This window comes from Drosophila santomea, chromosome 2R (assembly GCF_016746245.2).
Source record: "Drosophila santomea strain STO CAGO 1482 chromosome 2R, Prin_Dsan_1.1, whole genome shotgun sequence".
NCBI lineage: Eukaryota > Metazoa > Arthropoda > Insecta > Diptera > Drosophilidae > Drosophila > Drosophila santomea.
Window position 1 is genome coordinate 17,995,675 of NC_053017.2, and position 12,416 is coordinate 18,008,090.

Below are 12,416 nucleotides of genomic sequence, written 5' to 3' on the forward strand. Positions count from 1 at the left end.
AGCCTGCGGCTAAATCGATACTTCGCTTAAGATTTTTGCATATATAGCAACCATCGCAGGGCTCTGAAAATTTTGTCAAGCTGCGCAAAACTTTCAACGGCAGGCGACGAGCAAAGTTATATGAGCAGCGTATGCCGATAATGCATAAGAGAAAAGTCGGAGGGCGAACGGAGAAATAGCACAAGAGAAATGGGAAAGCATGTGGTGGAGGGAAGAAGAAAGGAAAGAATGGGGAGAAATGAAAGCATAAGCCAACTGGGGAAGTTTTACTATTAAAGTTTTTCATCAGCGCCTATTTGTCGAGCTCTCGAAACTTGGCCCTAAACCCCTTTTTTGGGGCTGAGGCGAAGGGCAAATATTTGTCAGGCAATTAAATGTTTACTGTTTTTATTATATGTTTTTGTTTGCCCAACCCTTCTCCGCATTTTTATTGTGACAAAGGAGCGGAATTAAGGGGTTTTTGTCGGCTATTCCGGCTAAAATTAATCATACGCCTCGTTGCCGCAGAGCAAACAATCCAGCAAAGGCAAAAGCGAACAGACTAACCGCAGCACAGCTTAGTGTGCACCTTGCAGTCATGGTGGTGAGAATGATGGTTTCAATGGAGTGGCGGTGTAATAAACATAATAGAGATGAAAAGGTGGGGAACCCTTTAAGCCTATTGCCAGCAGAGACTTTAAACCCCTTTGATTGTTGCACATTTTTATGGTGCCGAGATAATCCAAGATAAAAACCTTCCACAGATCATTTCAGACCAACTTCTCACCTACCTAGCCATAATTATTTCGTATCAATTAATATACCATAACCATCGTCATCCATTCCATGGTAATGGGATTTGCTGGCCAGCATTTGAAGCGATTCATTGGAGCGGATCAGCATACTGCAGCCACTCGTGCCAGCTCAAGCACCACCCAGTCTCGATTTTCCGGCATATGCATACAAATTAATTAACAACACTCGTTGGGGCCATAGTAAATTAATAATTTAGCCAGACATTACGCATACGACGCATCGGCTGAGTGGCAGTAAAAAGCTGTCCAAAAACGCGTCGGAGATGGGCCAAGAGTCATTTTAATTACCACATAACAGGGCAGCGGGCCACAAATGGCAACTGGGAAATGGGAAATGAGAAATTCGAAATGCGAAATGCCGGGGCTTTGGAGTGGGTGAGTGGAAAATGGGGAAGGGAAAGCATGAAAGCATGTCACGCTAAATGGGAAATGTTGCGAATACGACCTGAGGGCACAAGTGCCTGCAAGTCTGCGTGAGTGTGTGCGTTTTATGACATTGCCAATTTACGAAATTTCATAAATATAAATTGGTTTTAAATGTTAAAATAAAACAATTAAAATTGCCGCTGGTAAGCAGCAAAGTGAGTGCCCCATCTCCGCCGAAATGCGTACATGGGTAATATTCACGAATTTAGCAAACATTCGTGGAGCCCTGAATAATTTAGTCGAAATTATGATTGCATTTCCCGCGAGAGGAAGTGAGTGCACATCGGAAATTAGCCGCACTCACACTATTCACTATGTAACATTGAATTGTTAGCCAAATCACAGCCGGTAAAATGGCTCAATTCAATCGACGCAAACAAACAAATTTATTTTAGCCATCAACCTATTTTTTTTTTTTTGGTTTTTGTAAACAGCTGAAAAACGCTGGAAATGGTTTATGGTTGTTACTGTTTCCGAACATTTCATCGGTTGGCGATAAAACCAATGACATATGAACGGAATTCGTTGGCAATTTTCGTTTTCAGTGCCCCCATAAATTTCGCACTAATAAAACTGCGCCAAAGTAAGCAATTGGAGAGCCATCAAATCCGAGTGCAATAAATACAACCTGAACAATATGCTGTGCTTTTCTATAAGTCAGCAATCAGTGTGGAGTACTCCGAGCTCAGATGAAATCTTCGACTTTAAGTCGGAGCTATTAAATGGCGGAGCATGGCCAACAAATCGATATTTAATGACAGAGCTTAGTCACACCCGCCCACCCAAGAACACGCCCCCCAGACTAACACTCACACAGCCAAACAAAGCGAGCACATACATCATTGTCAATGTCAAAGTGTCAAAGCAAACTTTGCAGTGCACAAAGCCAACGGCGCATAGTTATTACACTGGGAGAAACGTTAATCGTTCCCTAATCTTAGCCACTTAATGATGTCCAAGATCTAATAGGCTCATTTCTGTTTATTACCACTGCAAACCAATGCTGTAATATTTAATAATACAAAGCATCATCCAACTCAAATTCGAGTTATTTCTCTGTGGTCTTCAATCCTCAATCCTCAGTGTTCGGAATCATATCATCGGGCCGACCCAAGTCAAGTGCAATAAACCCTCGAATCGGCTGGGGAGTTTTGCATTCGGCCACGCCCACATAATGCCGACGCCCTCCTAGCCCGCAGTTATGATGTTGCAGTAAGCAGCAAGTAAACTGCAATTTGCGCACAAAAACTTTGCTTGCGACAAACTTTCCGCCCCATATGTCCCTCTCTTTCGCTCCCTATGCCACTCTCTCGTTCGCTCGCATTGTTTCCATCTCTCTCACTCCGCCAAGCAAACGGGCAACAATTCGAACTGACAAAGTCCGGCGATAAAAAAAAGTGCTTAAGTACTTTAGTTGCGCTCCGAATGCAGCGCACAAAAGTTTATTAAACAAACAGGTAACAATAAAAGTGAATGGCGGACAGAAGGGGTGATAAGAAAACAAGGATTATTTACTCATTCTCCTTTTTTTTTTTAACAGATGTTTCAATGAATAACAAATTTATAGTTGCCGATGTTGTGCGGGGTGTTTTAATAACTGAGGTGGAAAAGAGATGGAGAGCAAACACATAGATTTAGATTACAGTTTGGAAAATTTGTCATAAATCTTTTTTGATATTATAATATTAGGAGTCCGGGAAGTATGATTACATAACAAATAAATTCAACCAAGATGCGAATGGTTTATTTATAAGACTTCTTACGTCATATATTTAATAACATGTATGGAATATATTTATAAGCCGGAAACAGCATCACATTTTGTTTTACCTTTTTGTTGCTAAAATTAAAGATCTACTTTGAATTGTTTTTCGAAAAAATAGGTTTTTTTCGGAAGTAAGCTGGCTTTCGGTGGCAAAGAAAAAGCCAAAATAATTGGGTGTCGAATTTACGTGTTGCTTGTTTAGTGATAAGCCCCTCGCCCACTCACCATTAACAATGTACAGTCATCACCGCTTCTCCTGTCCTCCTGTCATCCTTAGCACCCTTGCCACTCCTGCGCCCTCCTGGCGCCACGCCCACTGCGCCATCGCCGCCCACCAATTGGTTGTACGCCGCTCGCATAATCAATTATGCGTCTGCAGTGCGTCGTCCAAAGTTCTCTCTAAACTTGGCAATTTATTTGCACCGGAAACTCAACATAAATCAAACTAATTTCTCCTGGGATTTTTCAGCACAACTTCCAACGTGTCTCCCACTCTCTCGCCGTCTCTGTCCCGCTCGCACTGCTGCTGCTCTGGTCACGTGTCTCGCTGCGTGGGAGGGAGCGGGACGGAAGATGGGTGGCTGTGGCAAATTGAATTTGTCGCGGTGTATCGCATAATTTGGGGAGTATTGTGCGTCTAATTGGCCGCCCGAAGGATTCGTAAAAGTGAAAGCCCCAAGACATGCGGAAACTCGAAGGATCTCCTGATTAAACAGGCTGTGTTCCAAATTATCAACGGCATTGCACGGGTATGTGGTGAATGCAAATTGCGAGGCACATTCCTATTCAGCTGGACGGCATTGTATTCTTGGCTCAGACACTCCATGACATCACTCAGCTGCGCATTTTGGTTGTTGTTGGACAACAGGAATGATTTAAAGGACTTTAAGGAGAAAAGGATGAGGAGAGAAGGACAGTTTCACTTTCCAAATATTTTTATTTTCTTTAAACCTGAATACTTTAATATATCCTTTGAAGGCTTATAATGCCAGTGGCAGGAATATAAACTTAGTTATAGTGACTTCGTTTCTCCAATTAAATTTACTATTTTCTGAGTTACCTAGTAGTCAACCTTCTTTTCCTAGAAACTCGAAAAAAACTCGAAATTCTCAGTGTCCAAGAATGGAAATGGTAACCATGTATAATACAGCCCCTGGCGATAAATTGCCAATGGAACCGCAACTGAAAGAGCTCAGTTTTCGGGACTGCAAGTACAAAAAACGAATTCCAACGATTTTCAAGGACTTGCGACTGCCCAAGCAAAAAAGCATCGTGCATGTAATGAAGGACTTTTGGCTGCAGAGGAAGCATCCCGATTTCCTGGTGCGGATCGGGCAGCACAGCTTTCCCTGCGACCGCCTGGTCCTAATGGTCTACATAGATCAAGTGAGGCGTAGCAAGGACATGTTGGAGCTACAACTGCCAGCGAAATTTGTTAGGCCGGAAGTCTTTGAGCTACTACACCGCTGGATGACTGATCAGAAACCGTTGCTAAAGCGTCCGGGCATTGTTAGTCTGCTGATTGCTGCGGACTACCTCAACATCAGTGAATTGTCGTCCCAGATCTGGGCTTGCTTGGATCCGATCTCGGGTTTCGCCGAGCATCAGGCCATCCAGGTGGCCATGGATGCACTGCCCCTTCGGAAGATGAGTCAATTGCACTACATGATGCTGCAGCGTATCCAATACTCCTTCCTCATTTTTGTATCCACGGTCGAGTTCCTCGCCTTGCCCATCGAAAGCGTGAGTGCCCTGTTCTCCTCGAATGACATAAGGATTAACAGTGAGGCGGAGGTGCTCTACGCCGCCATCCGTTGGCTGAATTACGAGTGGCCCAGCCGCAAGAATTTCGCGTTGCAGCTAATGGAAAAGGTGCGACTTTCCAGGCTGCCCGCCAAACTGCTCCAAGTGCTGGAGTCGCCGGTGGGGGACACGCGTGTAGACCGCATCATCCAGTTGCCGGTGGTAAAAGCGCTCATAGAGAAGGGCAAGTGAGTACACTGCGAAAAATGCACTTGCACTTGACTGTGTGCATACATCTACTTCTCCCTCCAATTAACTGTCGCACATTCTCATTAGCTTCGACCAAATAGCGACGGACTTGGACGACGGAAGGGGTTGGTATCGGGAGATTTATGAGATCTTTGACGTGGCACTGGTGCCACCACGTCGATTCATCTGTCACGATTTGGCACCGTACCACGAACCGAAGCCAGAGTCACCTGACCAGGTGTTCGCGTACAAGGACTTCCTCGACTACCTGGGCCTCCTGCAGACACTGCCTTTGGACACCTTGCAGCTCCTCGCAGAGCCCCTCTGATGGTGCAAATGGCATCGATTCCTCGACGGATACATATTCGCTGCTCCTCTACTCCTCCTGCTCCTCTGCCCGACGACCTTGATGATGATGATGATGATGATGATGTGGCTGTGCAAGATGGCAGCGATCGTGCTGCGTGGCAGTAACAGCAAATTTGCATTACCTGGGCAGGTGTGTTCCTGCCTCCACTTCCCCAAATGAGCTTAATGCCAGTCGCGCTTGAACGAGGGCTGATCGAACAGTTTGTTTGACAAACAAGCAAATATTATACAACTTTTTTTATATTTTTAATAAAATTATTATTGATTTATATTGGCATTTATTGTTCTACATAAAGCTGCCTAAGATATATTTATGTATAATACATTTTATTGCCGCAATAGACTCAATCACACCTCGCACTTTGTTCTAGCTACGTAAGTGTGGCACAAACAGAGTCTTACGACAAAGGGGTATTACTTATTTGCATTTTACTAAATGCTATACCAGCTTTAGGCTTAAGCAGAGTCTTTAAGGTCCTGAGTCCAAAAACCTCCATGCATCCTCAGCCCCGAGTTCCAATCGACTTACACTTACCCGGTGATTTTCGAAACAATTTCCTCATCAGCGGTGGCTGTGAACCACATTTCCAGCACCGTCGCCATCCTGGCCACATCACCTTGTTTCAACTTGGAATGCTCGCGGCGCTGCTCCCGTGCTTTGAACACACACCTTCCATCTTCCACCCCCTAGAATTTTCCGCACACCTGGCGTCGCTGGGAAATTGAAAATGTTTGTTGCTGCGGCAAGAGTCTGCAAAGTTGGCAAATCGAGATTGCAGTTTGCTGTGACGATGCTGTTTACGAGGAAAAGGTTCCCGGCGGCTACCTTTCGGCTAATAACTGCAAGGCGCAGCTACGTAAAAGAAACATTTGCATAATTAACAATGTCGCCGGGAATCAAACGCCTATCGCCCATTCGCTTTAAATAAAATTCCGCAAAAAAAGGTACAACCATTTTCTAATATGCTCAACACTTTGAGGCAAATGTGAGCTCATGTGTGCAGCCTGTTATTAAAATCATAAATCTGCATTAGCCGAGACTGGGCGGGCAAACAAAACGGCTTTATCAGCCAGCCAACGCATTTTTCATACTTTTTTGCCATACATAAATTTATTTTAGGCGCTCGTTCGTCTCTTTTTTAATAAACTCTCGCTGACGCTTCGCACAGGGCTTATATCCTGAAAGGCGTCCTTTAATTCATTTTCCATGCACACACACAGAATAAAAAAACAGCGAAAAATTATTAAAAACCACTTTAATATATCTTCTTTGTCACTCCAGCAAGCCGCGAAGGATGTGAGTGAATAGGATGTGAGATGAGCCCTCGCCGACTGAAAGTGGGTGCTTTAGATTGTGCTTGTCTTAAACCCAAGCCAAGGCAAATGGAGGCAATCTGAAACTGATAAAATTAAGTTATACAGAAACAGATTTAACATTAACTGGCTTACATGGACTTGGCTTAAAGGGGTATTTATAGCAATCCGATATTATTGGTGGTGGTCCAATTCTCTGGCCGATTTGAGCTCCCAGTACAGCCATAGACGAGATAATGATGAAGAATAGCAACTGAATACTTTTCATTTTGGAAATCAACTATGTCCAACTGCTGTCATGCCAAGCTTATTTATACCCGATTAAGTTAATGATGCCTTATCAGTAAAATATGGGTTTTTTTATTTTCATTTTCTTTTGCAATTATACTTTGGATTCATTTAAGGAGAAATTAAAGCTCTTATCAGCAAAGTTTAACTTCCAAGTAAGACGAGAACATATATTTTCCAATGCAATGCTAATGTTATATTTTAGCAATCTTTTCACTTTACACATTTGCATACAAACCAAATCCCTGTATGCACGGAAATACATTGAAATATTGAATAGCTGACATAATTAGCCAAACTTATGAAGGTATCCCATTAAGGTATCAGTGAATTTTGCTGCTGGGGCATTGTGCTTGCTGTTTTTGTTCTGTAGCTATCGATTGTGTAGCTCCTTATTTTCCCGAAAATAGAACAGGACTAGCAAGGGATGAAAGAGACAGAAAAAAAAAGTTCAAAATTACAACGCATAGTTGCGGTCAATTGTTAGTGCAAAATACCCCAAACAATTAGAAACCACAATTGCTGTTCTGGCCAAGGGAGAACTTTTCATTTTTCCCGGCATGAGTGCAGGCTGCAGTTTCCTCTGCCACTATTCCCCACCATTCCCATTCTCCTTGAACCCCTCCGGAGTTTTCCAGCTGCAAATGCATTCTGAGGTTAATGCTCGCAGCCAAACGAAGGGCGAACATCGAGGCACCCACAGTTTTGCCCACTTCAGTCCTTCGATTCGGTTTATAAACTTGCCCGGCCAGTGCTGTCCTGCCAGTACATTTGGCAAATTTTCTTTCTCCTCGGAGCTCAACTTTCCTGCAGCTGCAGTTTTCCAACCCACACACAAACCCAAACCCAACCAACCCACTCCGCCCACTTGGCCATCCCTCTGTCAAGTGAGGCGGGCATAATGCGATTTTAATACAGATTTCGCCCAGCTCCCCAATGGTTCTGAAGACTGAAGTCTGTCATGTTGCATGACACTCCCCATAGAGAATCGTGTATGTAATTTATAAGCTCTTAACTGTTTATTTGCTGGCCAAAACCCAACCGACCAACGTGTCCCATACATTTGGGTCGCACTCAATCGGTTGATACCTGCGTTTCTGGCCGAGCACTTAAGCCGCTTACCGCTTTTGCTCATTTGGCGAAAGTTCGCCCTGACTTTTGTGCAATTGAATAATTAGTTGGCAGATTTGAAAATTAAATGAGCTTCGGGATTGGCAAGAACCTATGCAATATTCGAGCCAACGAAATGGGCATTTGGGAGAGTTAATTAGCTTTATTTGGGTAATTAACTGATGTAAGTGTGTGTTAACTGATTATGTGGCAACTGATAATGCAAACTATTAGTGCGACATTAAATATGCTTTTCATTTAAATAATATTGAAGCATAGCTACTAAGCATATGCTCACATCCATGATTAGGGTATATACTCATAATAATGAATATATATCTTATAGATCTCCAACGTATAGTTTTTGTTAGCAAAGGCGAATATCTAATCCTAATCCATTAAGTAGCGCGCAACAACAGCCTTTTCCCACGCAAATCCCATACTAGTTGCTCCACTTTTTGCTGTTTTTGGCGGTTTTGTGGGGCTTTTCACCTTCAACTGGTTCGCTTTTGTTTTTAAGTGTGTCGGCGGCTGAGCACTTTAGTACCAAAGCACCCAAAGCACCCAAAGCCGAACTCAAACGCCAACGCTTTTTGGGCGGCTGCATTCGTGGGTGGTTCATGCTTTTACAATCCTATTAAAGTATCAGACAATCTAATCAACGGCAGGCGGCAGCTACAAAACCGCGCGTCCTGCACACGCGCTAAACGTTGCCAAAAAGCGACGACCGCAGACAGGACGAAAGCTCAGCTCAGCTCGGCTGGATGGGTGGCCAAGTGGGCAGTGGGTGGTGGGTGGTAGGTGGTGGGTGGTGCTTAGGGAATGGGGAATGGGTAGGAGATCAGCAATTGCTGACGCCATGGCTGCCCGTTGACAGCCCCACCACAGCGCCAATCCCCAAGCATTCGGTGTACAACTAAACACGCAGATAGACAAGCAGATAGCAACAACAGCCATCACAAGAATGCCAACAATGGCACCAAACAACAATCGCATTACAAGGCAAAATGTCCAGTGAAACAGGCGGAGGCAGAGTCGACTATTTGATGGCTTTTGGGGGCTGGCTGCTAAGGGTGGCATTGGGGAAGATGGATCCCTGGATCCCACTTTCTCGGCCAGCGCAGGTGTCGTGAGTTTCGGCGAAACTATCACGGGAATCACGCAGATGTTGCTTCCTAATATCATCATTAATCAGATCAATACTCATCTATCATCCATCCTAGAAAATGTATTTGTTCAAACGAATAAGTATGCATTCGGCTTTAACCATTTCTTGAGAACATAATTTCACATAGTCTAATGGATAAGTGGATTACAAGAGCATAGATCTTACTATCCTGAGTATCCTCCATAATATATCCTGAATGCTCACGCACCCATCTCCGTTGGTAACTTTTGCCATCGGAGTCGCATTGTTGGCTCGGTCTGCGTCAGTTTAATTTGAATACACTTAAGTGTGTTGCGGTGTGCCTGGAAGCCGTTACGAGAATTTCCAATTGAAAATCACTTCAAGTTTAATTTGATTGCCGCTCCGGCAGCTGAGAGAAGTGGTTAGCCATCCCGGTCTCCGATTCTCAGATGCCACCTCCAGCCAAGTCGGCACTGCCATTCGATTTGGCGTAGATTGTCTCTCGATTTTAATCACATTTCGCCACGACATTAATATTGATGAAAACTTGTTGTGTTCTGCATAATTTGTGAGGCATCAGTGAAAACAGCAACATGTTCTCGGTCCCTAGACCCAAAATAAACGGGGATTGCCCGGACTCGTATTCGCATTTCCTTAAGTTTCGGTCGGTGAAGTTTCATTACTTGATTATTTCTGCGTGGGGTGGAAAGAAAGAAAAGGAGCTGGAAAAAAAATGCACGGAGAATGAAATTAAATCTCCAGGAGGCAAAGTCAACGAAAAAGGCCAAATGGAATGCGCCACGCAGACGAAACGAAACGAAACGAAACGAGTCGAGGGCTGAGAATGTAATGCAATCAAGAAGCCAGAAAGCGTAGAGCCCCAAAAATCAGTTCACAAAGAATGCGGAATACCCTCTACCAGCCAGCTCACCTTACAGCCCGAGCAGCGCCAACTTAAATTGAATTTTTCAGTCTTTGGTTGTGGCGCTAACAAAGGCTTAACACTTTATTAACTTAATGCCCCCATCCATCTTCGGCGGCGGATGACCCCTGACGAGGTAGGAAGAGTACCTACGTGCCCGGTCATAATCATCTTTCCGCCACAACGATGATGAACCCATTATGCCGCCCACAGTACACATTCCAGGTGAGTGAGGAGGGTGGAGGGGGGAGGCTGTAGGGTTGAGGGTAAAAAGGAGCAACAAAAATTGGATTTTCATTATTTACAGCATATTACACACACATCCTTGTGGTCCTCGAGTCCTGCCGGCCCTGCTATCGTGTATCGATAGGCATATGTGCCTATATACTTGTATGCATCAAGTGGGTGGGCTAGCTTTTATTCCTGCCTGCAACGCGGCGTATACGTAACGACAAATAAAAAAGGACGAGGACGAGAACGAGAACGAGGACGAGAACGAGAACGAGGACGAGTGTGAGATAGACAGACAGGCTGACAGGATGGACCCTTTGGGCTAGGAAATTAATTAAATTAAGTCAACGAAAAGTGAAACGCCAGACGCACATAGTCACACAGCTCACACAGCCCCACACACTTATGCACTTCCTGTTATCCTGCGAGCAGGAAGCCCTTGCCCGCAGGACACAGTTTTTGACATTCATCGCTCCCCCCTCATCGCCCCCTCATCGCTCTTCATGGCTCCTCATCACTTTCAGTTGCGATGCTGCCGCCATCCGCGATAAGCTCGCTTCGTTATAATCCTAATTAAATATTTAGGTTTACTCTATGGCTGTATTTACTCAGCTCCCCCTTCCCCTCCCCCTTCCCCTTCCCCTTTCGTGTCCTGTTTTCTGTTTTCGCCCTGCTCGCTCGCCTTTATCTGATAAGCCCTTCGCTGAATGGGCAAGGGTTAATTGCATTAGAGTTATGACAATTGCCAGCAAATTTGAGTTGGCAAAAAATAGCGAAAAGCAAATACGAAATGTGATTGCGAAAACAAACTCAAATACAAAACGAGACTAATTAGATGAGACTTGCCACATTGAGAAGCGCAGAGAGCGGCGCACTTGGGTACAGTTGTGCCAGCCAAACATAAAGGAGATTCTATCGTTATTGTTAGGACCGTACTTTATCCGACTTTAGAAAATAGGGAATGCGCTTCACCAACAGATTCGTAGTCCAGCCAGGATCAAATACTCAGCAGATGTGGGAGGGTCCTGGAAGCCATGAAATGCTATCTGTTTCAACAATTTGCCCTCTAGCCAAATATCCTCCCACCATCGGTCAAGAAACCGTCTGACGTTTGCCGGCGCAGTTGAGACAGGGCGCAATTTGTTTTAATCAACAAAGTCGAAAAAGGGGCACGTAGATCTCCATTCTGTGAGAAATTAAATAAACTTTGTGTTGGCCAAACAATTTGCCCATCGTCCGCCTCCGAAGCGTCTGCGGTTTTGACCGCCGTTCCAGACACAAAAAAGCGAGCGGCTACAAAAACGCTGACGGGCATCCAGGACGAAGGTTCTTTCGCCAAGGGCTCGAACGTGACTGTTGGTAAAGGATAAGGGCGTGCAGCATGCACTCCTGCGCTCCTTTAAAGCGGTTTAATAATGCACCAAGCTCGGGCCAAGGACATTCGTTTTCTTGAGCACTCAAATTTGTCATAATAAAGTCGAATTCTTGGCCACCACGTTTGGAGTCCCAAAGTAATAACCAATACGTTCGACAGATGAATGAAAATTCCGAACGGAGAACATAAATTATTTCAAAGGCTCTGATTTATTGGCTGACCACAACAAATGTGGCAAACAATGCAAGAAAGATTTTCAGAAGTCTGGCAGATTTCTTTGGAGATTTTAGACAACTGCAAAAGTAACGGCCGCTTCATGATGTCCTTTAATCCTATGTCTGTTTTGAACATTAATTATATATAGATATATATTTGTATTCGGTGGAGAGCAATATAATTTCGCTGTTCTTTGAGCTATCGCGGCATTTATTGTGTTCCATTGTGGGTTATCGATAAAGCAAATTGAATTGGCTGCGGTGCAAAAAGTGCCACTGAGGTCGATCAAGATAAATGTCGGCGGGAGAGCGATGCCAAGAAAATGGGAAATGGGAAATTTCTAAGACAGTTGAAGCTGCGAGCAATTGTTTGCCATGGTTTGCCATTGCTTGCGAATGTTTGTTTTGTGATTTTTGGGGCGTACAGAGATGGAACTACACGGATTGTTTTGTCTTTTGCCCCCAAAACAATGATAAATGAAAGAG

The 12,416-nt window shown here is 44.3% G+C and overlaps 1 protein-coding gene across 1 annotated transcript; it reads left to right on the forward strand.

Moving 5' to 3' along the window:
* Positions 1–4,024: 4,024 nt before the first annotated feature.
* On the forward strand, positions 4,025–5,617 carry LOC120446809 (ectoderm-neural cortex protein 1). Its single transcript, XM_039627971.2, has 2 exons — positions 4,025–4,976; positions 5,065–5,617. Exons 1-2 carry the CDS (start codon positions 4,108–4,110, stop codon positions 5,303–5,305), a joined length of 1,110 nt encoding a protein of 369 aa, XP_039483905.1. The 5' UTR covers positions 4,025–4,107; the 3' UTR covers positions 5,306–5,617.
* Positions 5,618–12,416: the final 6,799 nt, after the last annotated feature.

Excerpts from the sequence above, each read along its gene's own strand:
- LOC120446809 (XM_039627971.2), top strand. The coding sequence starts at position 4,108 with ATGGAAATGGTAACCATGTATAATACAGCCCCTGGCGATAAATTGCCA. Across the intron at positions 4,977-5,064 it reads GCGCTCATAGAGAAGGGCAA|CTTCGACCAAATAGCGACGG; the intron begins GTGAGTACACTG and ends CATTCTCATTAG.